Below are 12,670 nucleotides of genomic sequence, written 5' to 3'. Positions count from 1 at the left end.
TTAAGTCTATCTTCCCTGTCTCTCTTGGGACCTAGATATATGGCTTGAACTGCAAATTTTAAAATACTAGGAAAGTCAAAAAATTTCTCACAATTGATATGATTCTAGAGCCCTACCTTATCTTGATGCCATCTCCTTCCAGATCCATCCACATCTGAAATTGAGTTCCCTTAAGAAGACACATATGCACACACACACATACGTACATACAATTTCTGCCCACTCTCAAGACTAGTACTGCTATTAAAAATGTAGTGTTCCCAAGTATAGGATTATATGGCAGAATGTCCAGCCTTCTCCCATCTCTCTAGTTCCCTGTGTATCTCCCCCATTAAAACTCTCCCTTTTTGTCCACTCTCCTTCATCTCGTAAGACCTAACCAAATTTTTTTCCTAGTTCCATACCTGACATCTCTGTCTTATTTCATTGAAATGTTCTGACTCAAACTAAAGTCTCTCTCTGGTTTGTGACACTTTATTTCCCAATAAAATCTCTAATTTACAGAGCAAGGTTGTTCAACAGAACTTTCTGCAGTGAAGGAAACACTCAATATTCATCTCGTCTACAGAGTAGCCACTAGTCATATGTGTCTGTGGAATGTTTTTAATGTAGCTAGTATACATAAAGACTTGAATTTGTATTTAATTCTAATTAATTAAAGTTTTAACAGCCACAGGTGGCTAAGGTCTACCACATAGAGCAGCACGACTCTAGATAAAGTAATCTCTGCCAAACATTCAAGTACTTGCTTAATAATCAGGGCTATATAAGCAACCAAGTCATTAAGTATCTCTTTATAGACTTCATTTTCTTCATGTTAAATATTTTAAAGTCTTAATGAAAAGACACCAAGGACTGAACTATCAAACCAGACTCACTTGAATCAGAGTTTCACACTTTAGTAATAATTTTGAGTTTTAAATCAATCCATGGCACAGCCAAAGCAAAGAGAAGCCCTGGATCCCTAGGGCAGCTCCCCTGGTGCTTTGTTGCCACATCAGAATACCTGCCAGCCCTGATTAATTACTAATTAATGCATGAGGTCAGTAATAATGTATGTGACTACACTACCTACACAAAAAAGACCTATTTAAATCACGAAATATCTTTATTTTATACCAAATAGGATTCATGACATTTCCTAGAAGGCCATGCCCACATATCCATAGATTTCATTGCCCCCAGACCCACAGACTTCCATAAGGAATCGTTGACAGACCCAGTGCATCTGCTCAAAGCATTCCATAGATAAAAAAAGACTCTCCCAACACTAAATACCACCAGTGTGTTTCCCAGGAGTTCTGTAATTGGAAGGTTTGTGAGAAGACTGACTGGGTCATCTTCGTTCTTTCTTGGAGGCATTTTTTAGGTAAAGGGAGAGAATGGACTGAAGACCTGATGCTTAACCATTTCCTTCCTACTCAAGAAATTGTGTGTCCACTGACGCCGAGTTGAGTCCTAACTTCCATGCATTCAGCAGTTAGGCAGCTAAGGTGAGAATGTATTACTGGCCAAGCATCATTCAAGATGTAGTTCCATATCTGGTCCAAGTTCAACAATCCCAGAGGAGCACTGAAAATGAAATCATACTGTCACCTGCAGGTTACCTATCCTATGGAGATCTAGGTTTTTGATGTCCAATAGAAGCCACTAGTCACGTGTTGAGTCCTCGAATGTGTCTTGCTCAAATTGAAATGTTCTGTAAGTATAAAATGTACACCAGATTTTGAAGACTTTAGTATCAGAAAAGGAATGTAAATTATTTTGTTAATAATTTTTATATTAACTACATTCTTAAATGAAAGTATTTTAGATATATTTTATTAAACAAAATATATCATTAAAATTAATTTCACTATTCATTTTTATGTTTTTAACATGACTACATGAACATTTAAAATTACCTCTGTGGCTTGCTTTTTGTGATTCCCATTACTTTTCTACTGGGCTGCACTGGTCTGAAATATCCTATTTGAAATACCCTTTGCCTGTTAAAGTTCAAAGCCTCTTTGTGATCTCTTCAAATTCCCAGATATTACATTTCCATGGTACTTATGTCAAATATCTCCTCTATACACACTGTCTCCGTTTTGCTCTATATTAGCTCAGCCAAAAACTCATAACCTTTATCAGTTATTAATTTTAAGGGAAGGATTTATAAATGTAGGAACATTATTGGCAATTTATGGGCCAGAGTTGCATCTTAAGATCCCCTGCATTCTCTTTGCTTTCTTTTTCCCTTTATTCTTTGATCATTCTTCCTTTTCCTCACCTTTCTTTTCGGTAACAAAATTTCTCTCCCTTTATCCTGCAAAGCAGTTTAGTAAGCATCACATTTTGTTTAAGCATGCTTTTGAGGTCTGTCTCTCTCTCCCTGAAAATAGGCAAAGTTTCTCCTTAGGATGAAATCTCAGGAATAATTTTTTCCTCATCTTTTTACACTTGCAATACAAAGATGAAAGCCACTGGAGAGATTTTTAGTGTGTTCCCAATCTAGAGGGGAATATAGGGACACTAAAACAAAAATGAAAATGCAATATGAAAAGTGCCACGATCAAGCACCGCACAAGATGCTGTAAGAACACAGGGAACCAACACCACTCACTGTTAATTACACAGATTAATAAGAGTAATCAGTAGCTGCATTGGTTTGGCTACATTCATGCTATGCCCTCGCCAAGGGATCACGGGACATTCATCATTCACTCTACCTCAACTTCTCTACTATAGAGATTTGCAAATTTTAAATACAATTTCATAACAAAGCCCCTCATTTAAATAAAACCTTATGGAGAAATGCAAACCTATGACTCAAATAAAAGCATAGTTACTCTGATCTTGGTGAGAGGTGTGGAGTCCCGTTGATTCACTCCTCTCTGCTATTGGGAAATGCAGTAACCCTCAGGGGTACTTTGAGGAGCACAGTGTAAAAACCATTGCTCAGTTGCCTGGGCTCCCAAGAATCTCTGTTCCACCAATTTTCCATTTCTGACAAATCCTCCTCAGTCAACATGTAGGGCTGCTCTTTCAAACACCCCTAATACCAGCTTCCTGTTGTGTTTCTCACTCTCAGTCTCTCCTGATGTGTTTCCATCCAACATGGCTTCAACTCCGCTTCCTAACGGCTGAAAACATCCAAATTTAAACTCCCAACACAATTTTCATCTAAGCTGCAGGTTCAGATAGCAACACACCTGCTAGATAGCTAGACATCTCCTGTCGGCTTGAAGTTCCACGGGCTCCTCAAACTCTCCACGCTCCACACCTCACACCTGAATGATTCTTCCTTCACTATGCCTCATGTCAGTCGATGACATCTTTCTTAAAGTCAGCTAAGTTAAATACGTGGGAATGCTTTACTTTCTCTTTCACTCATCCCACACTCTCTCCATAAATTACCAAGTCCTTGTAAATATTTTTTCAGCACGTCCTGTGTGGTAGACAGAATAACGGCCCTTTAAAGATACTTCCAGCCTAATCCCCCAAACCTGTGAATATGTTACCTTATATGGCCAGAGGGACTTTGTAGATGTGATTCAGTTAAGGATGTTGAGATGAGGAGACCATCTCATATTCTCTGGGTGAGCCAACCCCAGTGTGATCATAGTTTTTATAAGAGGTAGGCAGGAGGGTTACAGTCAGAGATGTGATAACAGATACAGAAATTAGAGTGATGCAAAGAAGAGAGAACGAGCCAGGGAATGCAGGAAATCTGGAAAAGGCAAAGAAACAAATTCTTCCCTAAAGCAAGCAGATGGAACATAGTTTTGCTGAAGCCTTAATTTTAGCCCTATTCTATGACCCATTTCAGACTTCTGATCTCCAGAACTGTAGGATAATGCATCTGTGTTGTTTTTAAGCCATTAAGTATGTAGTGATTTATCATCACAGCAATAGGACCAATACACCCCTTGTATCAGTCTCTATGTCCACCACCCTGGCTTGGTTCTTGTCATGTCTTGCCTAGAACACTGTCACAACCTCTTTATTGTAGCACTTCTTACATGGTTCTCTAGAATTTAGTCTCTACTCACCACAGGGTTTTCTGAAAGCTTACCTTCCAACGAGTCATATAAAGATTTCTCACCAAGTCTGATGTATTCCCATATGGCTTGACCTTTGGCTACTTCTCCAGCTTTATGCCTTTATTCCTGCCTCAAACACCATTTGAGGTCCTGTAACAGAGAAGAACAAACCTGACTCCATATTGGATCTATTCCTTTAGCTATAACCCTTGTGCTCTGTTGCCTGTGCTGAGTCATGCTGGCTCTGTACCTTTGTAGAATAAAGTTGCCTATTGCCTGAAATACAGGACAGCCCATTTTCAAGGCTCTCATCTTTAAAGGTGTAACACTTTTCCATTCACATAGGGATAAACAGTTGCAGAACAGAGAATAATATTTGTCTTGTTGGAGATTTATAGGAACATTGTGACCAAACCTACATGGGCAGTTGCAAAAACAAAAATTTTGAGCACCAAGATGTTTGCAACAACCAGCACACCCCCTCCCCTTTTAGTATAAAAGAATTCTGAATTCTGACTTGGGTAAGATGGTTTTTTGGGACATCAATCAACCGTCTTCTCAGTCTGCTGGCTTTCTGAATAAGGTCACTATTCCCGCCCCAGCAACTCATCTCTTGATTTATTGGCCTGTCGTGTGAAGAGCAGTACAACTTTGGACTCACTAACATTCCCTGTGCACTCTGCACAATTTCTTCCTCCTTGGCGTTGTACACGTTGCACCCCCCAGCTGGAATGCTTTCCACAACCCCAACCCTCTCTTACTTCTTTAGCCTGGTGAGACTTCAATGCTCATTTATTACTCATCCCTCCAATATCTCATTTCTATTCCCCTGAGGTATGATTATGTTTTAGTATTAAATGCACCCAGAAGACCCCATGCCTGCTTCTGTTGGGCCCTTATAATACTGTCTTATATCTGTCTATGGGTCTCTTTTTTATTGGTTACCTGAGGAAAACAGTGCTTTATCTTCGAGTACACAACACTCAACCTGGCATATAGTAGTTGCTTATCATTTGTTGAATGAATTAAGTTATCGAATTAAACTACAATTAAAATATTGTCCATCTATAAAAAGATCAGTTTCAAACAAAGGGAAGGGACTAATTTCACCGCAAATTGGAATAATATTGAGCAACTGTGATAGGAACATATGTCACAAGTGAAAGAAATTTTAACGCATGTTGTAAAACATCACAATTCATTCTGTTGTTTATAACCTGGAAAATTCATCTAAGACAGGAAATATTGTGTAAAGGAAATCAGGGTTGCAATGGTAAATGTGCAGTTGAAAAGTATAAATTACCTTTGCATTGGTATGATACAGATAAGACTCATATTTGGTCAATGAAGGAAAAGATTTTATAGGACAAAGCAGTCATTTAGAATCTATATTCATATTGGAACTCAAATCAAAATCTTTGGAATGATCTTCTATTGCCACATTTATCTTACTATGTAGCTGAAAAGTTAATAAGCCCATCTCAAGGCTTCTTTTTGTTGCTTCATTTGCTACAGAGTTAAAGGAAAATTGTGGAGAATATCTTATGATTCATGTGATATATTTATTTGAATATTATACTACCTGGAAACTTGATTATTAGGTCAAAAATTTTGTCAGGCAAGCTGAGAAGTGAGAAAGTTTGTTCTATGCTTCATTTTTCTCTGAAATCTAGAAAACTGTTGTGAATTCCCTGGATAATGAAGCAGAGGACTGTGGTAGCCCAGGAGTGAGATGGATGTCTCTTGCTAACAAGGCAAACCAACGATCCTTTATTCTTCTTTGTTTTTTTATGGGCCTCTGTCTTTTAGGGGCCTCAGATGCATAAATAGCTAAAAAAATGTGTGGTAATTTACAACATGTATTGACAATTATTTCATTAGTACACACACTTCTATTATAGCTCCTCAGCATCACTTTGATTTCCTGTTAAATAATCCCCCTTCTATTCTAAAAACTGATTTGAATTGAACACATCATTATTGCAATATTACAGTTAATTTGTTAAAAACTATTTTCTTTTGAAAATACCACTAAGCAGTTTCTCAGTTCATGATCCTTCACCTTGATCAGCCTGTGCAGTCCCTCTCCTGGTTTCGTCACTGTCGTTGTGTTGTTATTGTTGTTAACTTCCCCCTATATCCACATCACCGTTCGCCTTGCCTTCGAAATTTCCCGCTTAGAATGCTTTAGCTGTCACCTAAAAATGCTGGCTTGTGGCTTTCTTCATTATCATGTAGTTCTAAGTATTCTGTAATTTTTTTTTTTTTACCTAAGAGTTTCTTAGCAGTCTCTTTTTATTTTTAAAACATTTTTTATTGAGTTATAGTCATTTTACAATGTTGTGTCAAATTCCAATGTAGAGCACAATTTTTCAGTTATACATGAACATACATATATTCATGGTCACTTTTTTTTCACTGTGAGCTACCACAAGATCTTGTATATATTTACCTGTGCTATACAGTATAATCTTATTTATCTATTCTACATATGTCTGTCAGTATCTACAAATTTTGAAATCCCAGTCTGTCTCTCCCCAGCCCCTGCCCCCTTGGCAACCATGTTTGTATTCTATGTCTATGAGTCTGTTTTCTGTTCTGTACTTATGTTCTTTATTTTTTTTTAGATTCCACATATGAGCGATCTCATACGGTATTTTTCTTTCTCTTTCTGGCTTACTTCACTTAGAATGGCATTCTCCAGGAACATCCATGTTGCTGCAAATGGCGTTATGTTGTCATTTTTATAGCTGAATAGTATTCCATTGTATAAATATACCACTTCTTCTTTATCGAGTCATCTGTTAATGGACATTTAGGCTGCTTCCATGCTTTGGCTATTGTAAATAGTGCTGCTATGAACATTGGGGTGCAGGTGTCTTTTTGAAGTAGGGTTCCTTCTGGATATATGCCCAGGAGTGGGATTACTGGGTCATATGGTAAGTTTATTCCTAGTCTTTTGAGGAATCTCCACACTGTTTTCCACAGTAGCTGCACCAAACTGCATTCCCACAGGCAGTGTAGGAGGGTTCCCTTTTCTCCACAGCTTTTCCAGCATTTGTCATTTGTGGACTTTTGAATGATGGCCGTTCTGACTGGTGTGAGGTGATACCTCATCGTAGTTTTGTTAGCAGTCTCTTTTTAAGATTACAGACATACACACCTCTTAAAGCACTCCTTTAATGGTTAATTTTTAATTTTACTCTATTATTGTCATAGTCTCCAAGATATTGATTCCTTGAGATTTGATTGGCTTTCATTGAGTCCCAATAAGAACTCAATTTTTGTGGCTGGTCCATGGGTGCTCAAAAGTAATATTTACTTATTGGGTATTAAATACATATACGTATATATACATATATACAATTTTATGTATAATTAATTAGATATATAGAATTGTGATTTTCTAACATTCTGTATGTTCCTGTCTTGTGTGTTTGACCTAACCAATTTCTGAGGAAGTGTTAGCATTTCCAACTAAAATTGGTAATTCATCCAAATCTCCCTGTTGTTATGTCCACTGCTCACCCCCACTTTGCCTCTATTTAAAAAAAAAAAATTTTGAAACCAAGAAACCCAGAGGAATGTGGAATTGTTAATTAGAAGTAAAATCATTTTTACAAGCTATGGCCTCAGGGCAGGGTTGTAGAAGTGAGGCCTGTAATTTGACTTGAATTGCCTTCCTATTCGCAGGATTTTCCAGTGGTGAGAACCTGGCAAATTATACCTCTACTCTTAACATTTCCGCACAGCTGGATAAGGCACTGTCCACGTGTGCACCATCCAGTCTGCCCTGTGACCTACGGGAATCCCAAAGGACCAGCAAAACTCATCATCAATCCTTCCCATCAGTTCTCCTACCGACGGAGGTTTCCTCTGCTTTTGCCTAGTAAACAAAGAAGATTCAGTACTTATGAATAGACTGAAAATAAAACATTTGGTGGTTGGAGAATAGGAATAATTTTTAAATGCTTTTATTTAAAGACATCTAAAATGTGCCAGACACTTACCACGTGACTTCGGACAAACTGCTTGATTCCAACTTGCCTCATAAAGTTGTCATGAAGATTCAATGAGTTAGTAAATAGTGCTTAGAACAGGGCTAAAGGCATGTAGTATGTCTTCGTTAAACATTAGTTATTTTTATCTAATTGCTGGCTGCATTTCACTCTTCCTCCTCGTTCCAATTTCTTGATTTAGTCATGATTTATGTGAATGGGTGTCTGCGTATGTGAGGGGTGTGTGTGTGTGTGTTTCTGGAGAAAACCTTTTGTAGTTAGTACTAGCTCCAGGAATTCTGCCTCCTCAAAACCCTTCACGCATTCATTTGTGCAGGAACCTGAACGCCACGCTTGGATTCTGCTCGTGGTTGGTTAGTAAATAGCACAAACTATTTACTAACTCATTGAATCTTCATGACAACTTTATGAGGCAAGTTGGAATTAAGCAGTTTGTCCAAAGTCATGTGGTATGTGTCTGGCACATTTTAGATGCCTTTAAATAAAAATTTGCGTTTTTGTCTGAGTTTTCCTCTTGATCGGAAGAGATGCACAAACTCAGGCATTGTAGAGAGGCGGCCAGTATAGGGAAGAAGAGATGAATGACAGGGTCACACAGAGACAGAGATGAGAAATGGAGAGAGCGTTGCCTAGCTTCCTGTAGCTTCCAGTGCCAGACCTGGGGCCCTTTCTGAGGCCAGGCTGCATTCCTGACAAATGGGCCTTTGAGCCATGGCTCTATCCATATCATAGTCCCTCTTTTGCTTCCGTTACTTGAACTGGTTTCTGTTACTTGCATCTAAAAGTGTCCTAAACAATATTATATAATATACCACAACAACCTTGGTAAGGCTGAAACATGCTTATTAAAGGTGAGGATTGTGTCTTTGATGGCTTCCAGGATCAGGAGATAGAAGAGGAATCACTGTTTGACATCCTTTCATTTACCACAGACCTGAAACCAGAAAGCCCAGAATGGCTGTCGACTTGACCAAAATATGAGAACTCGAGCATGACATCAGTGGAAGTATTCTGAAACTACAGTATACTGTCATCATTCAAAACAGACATCCAGCTTCAATCCCGAGTCCTGGCAGGTGCCCCTGTTCTTTCCCTGCTCAGTCCCCCTGCCTTGTTCCATTTCCCACCCAGCTCATCAAGCTCGCTCCCTGGGGGACACTCTTCTCTTTTCACATCCCCTCCAATGGAAAGCCATTAAGTCACATCATCTTCAACTGCCAATCTTATCCACCCATTTAATCAAAGAGTATGTTGAGTAGTTGACATTTTCCAGGTACCATGCTTAAGTCAAACTGTGTATACAAAATGCAAAAGAGATGTTTTCTGAACCCATGAAGGTGCATTTCTATGCAGCATACTCTTAAGTGTGAAGGGCTGGGGAAAGAGGAGAGGGTTCCTTCCCATAGCTGATGTTTACTTCCATGCAGAAGGCACTGTGCTAGGGAAACACTCTTAGCCTCATTCTAGATGAGTAGTGTCTTACTCTTACTGGTGAGTTTGGAAAGAAAAAAAAAAAAAAAAAGCTGAGTGTTTGTGTTTTCTCTCTTGGGAGCCATCCTGACCTCAGAGGGCATTAATTCTGCTATGCCGCTCCACATCTTAAATTTTATAGAGTCAGAGACCCACGGGAAGAGGCCTCAAATGGTACAAGACTGCCTGCGGTGAGAGGAGTAAATCTCCCTAACCCTAGGGTTCAATGTTACAAAACCCACCTGCCCATGGCTATGAATCACATTCTTCTCCCTTAGCTGCATCAGCAATAATGGCGATATTTTGTTCTCCTATCTGTCTTATAATTTTGACTTATGCCTTAATTGATTTATAATTCAAGTGGGGAAGAGAGGTGTTATTTACAAGCCTCCCCAAGAAAGTTGATGCTGCGTATCTCAAACCCTTTCCTCTCACCTGAGCTCTTGCCCTCTAATCTAAGGATCAGGGAATGTCTCCAGATGGAATTTTCAGTACGTCAAATTGAGCGCATCCCAAATGGAAATGTGCTCCAACCGCTTCGTACCAGGAAACCAGGCGTTTACCACCAAGCATGCGTGTTAAGTCCATGCATTCAGGCTTGACAGCATGAGGTCACCTATGACTCCTCCTCTGAATCCTCTATAGTAAGTCAGGCACAAAGTCTGGTTTCTCCTCCAAAATTTCTCATTCATCTGCCCTTTTAGCTCCAATCCCAGTCTAGACTTCTTCACAGCTGTTTACTGCAAAAGCTTGTCAGCTAGATTTTGCTGATCCCAGAGTTTTCCTCATAAACTCTAGCAGAGCTGACAACCCTGTTCCGTTGCCACTCTGACTGTATGACTCCCTTCAGAAATGCCCTCAGCAGCTTCCATCTTCAGATCAAACTCATTTTCCTGATTCAAAGGCACCACTGTAAGTGGACGTGATACAATGAACCTCTCTGTATTTACTACCCTTGACTCTACTCAGACTTAACTCTTTTATTAACTAAAAGCATAGTGTGCTTTTAGTTCCTGCCTTTCATCAAATTGTAAACCACACACACATCATCATCATCCAAAATCAGCTTCGACTCTCTTGACCATCTCCTCCAAATGTTTAAGGTCAAATGCAAAGCCCAACACACATTTTCACAGTTAATCACACATTGTATTCAATTGTGTGTTCCTGTGGTTTATTACAAATTCTTCTTTATCCAAGCTGAATTACTGTGAGTTCTTTGGGCTGAAGAATCATGGTACATTTCCCATACCATAAAGCTCATTGTTAATCATATAGCTGATACAAAATAAACATTTAATGACTGATTAACTTATAAATCAAGTAACTGTATTTACCTGAGAGATGCTTTGATTCAACAGTCTGAAATTTCAGAGGGATTTGATAATCAGAATTTCTACCCTGACCTGACTTTCTCTGTTGCCTGAGGCGAGCCATTTTAACTATTTTTGTTAATCCAAAAATGGAAGTAAGACTTGTCATCTGTTTTATTCATAGACAATGGTGAGGAGTATCCTAGTCAATGCAAAGCACATGGCTAATACAAAGTTTAATAAAAATGATAAATAACATCTATTACAAAATTGAACCATTGTTCAATTTCTTCTGCCCTTTCAGTCCTCTGATTCAATACTCTCTCGCTGAAATCTGAGAGCTTTAATTTGAGAAAGTGTTTTACTAATAATCATAGACTTTCTACATTAACCTTTTCATATCATTAGGCACAACTGGATGATATCAAATTATTCTTTTAAGGAAATCAATATATCACTATAAGTGCATAAGAGAAACATCTAGTTAATGGAACTTCAGGATAGGGGAACTTGGGTATCAAAAACTGTATCAGAGCGAAATGGCAAAATGGATAGTTCCTGACTTCAGTTCCCCTCACAGAAAGAGCAACTAGCAATTAACCCCAGGTAAGATGCTTTTGTGAAGATACCAAGAAACCAGAACATGGGGGTGAGGCTGAAGCATCCCTTTGAGCCAAAAAAAAAAAAAAAAAAAACAACCACACACATTAGAAGGGTAGGAAGGATGGTTTTCCTTTGACCATGTCTCCCCTTCCCCAGGCCAGTATACCACCAACCTAGCAGGTCCTCCCTGGCCTATAGTTTCTCCAGTGGAGAGATCCAGGTGGACACCCAGCTTCCTCAGCATTCCAGAAGGCTTCCCAGGAAATCCATGTAGGTATGGCCTCACAGGGATAACTGGGGGAATCAGCTAGAGATGGAGAAGAGGAACAGAGCTCGCAATTACCAGTGCATAGATCCTGGCAGACAACATTTCTGCTGGCAGTGCGTCTGACCTCAGATCTCAGCCAGCGGCTCTGCCCATCGGCAGACCCAAGATGGTGGCCCTGTCTGGCCAGAGAGCTTAGTAGGAAGTCCTGCCTGGTTTGGGTGTACAGCCAGCAGGCTGCCGCAATGGCAGAATCCATTCTCCAAAACTGCCAGGACAGTGAAGCAAGTCAGCAGCTCCACTCAACTGCTAGGCCTGGCCTCTAGCCCCGCCTGACTAGCAAAACCAGCCAGAGACTCTGGGCACTTGTGAAGCTCACGCTGGTTGCCCAGCTGAGGCCAAGAGCCAAGCTGGCAGCCCAGCCCAACTGCAGAACATAACTTTGAGCCCCGTCTGCAAGGGAGCCCAAACCATGAGCCTAGGCAGCCTCAAGCCGAGCCTACAATAATGCCTAACTGCTGAGCACAGCAAGCAGCCTCTTCCAGGCAGAGAGCCCAGCCAGCAACCTTGCCCAATCATGGAACATACCCGTGGCCCCACCTAACCAGGAAGCTTGGACAGCAACACTTAGCGACCACGGATCACAGCCTCCAGCCCCACCCAACTGCAAGGTACAGCTGGTGGCCCTGCTCAACCAGGGGTCCCAGCCAGAGACCTCGCCTTAGAATAGAGCCAACCAGCTTGATCACAGGCTACAGCCCAGCCTAAATACAGAGTCCCGCCAGGGGCCCCCTCCAGCTGGGAAGCACAGCCTGATGAATACAGATACAAAAATTCCAAAAAACAAAACCAAAAAAACTCTAGCAAACCAAAATCAACATTAGAAGGACTGCACAAAATCACCAAATGGGATTTATTTCTGGAATGTAAAGATGGTAAGATATATACAAATCAATACATGTGATTCATCACATT

The 12,670-nt window shown here is 40.0% G+C and overlaps 1 protein-coding gene across 1 annotated transcript in view; it reads right to left on the bottom strand.

Moving 5' to 3' along the window:
- Positions 1-1,916: 1,916 nt before the first annotated feature.
- The window catches only part of SLC7A11 (solute carrier family 7 member 11), a 94,743-nt gene continuing 83,989 nt past the window's right edge, over positions 1,917-12,670 (bottom strand). Inside the window, exon 12 of the mRNA XM_031465945.2 lies at positions 1,917-4,175. Within this exon, the coding sequence (XP_031321805.2) occupies positions 4,138-4,175 (38 nt within the window). The 3' untranslated portion in view covers positions 1,917-4,137. The remainder of the gene's footprint in view (positions 4,176-12,670) is intronic.

This window comes from Camelus dromedarius, chromosome 1 (genome assembly GCF_036321535.1).
Source record: "Camelus dromedarius isolate mCamDro1 chromosome 1, mCamDro1.pat, whole genome shotgun sequence".
In the NCBI taxonomy this organism is placed as follows: Eukaryota; Metazoa; Chordata; class Mammalia; order Artiodactyla; family Camelidae; genus Camelus; species Camelus dromedarius.
This window is presented reverse-complemented; position numbering and strand designations above follow the sequence as displayed.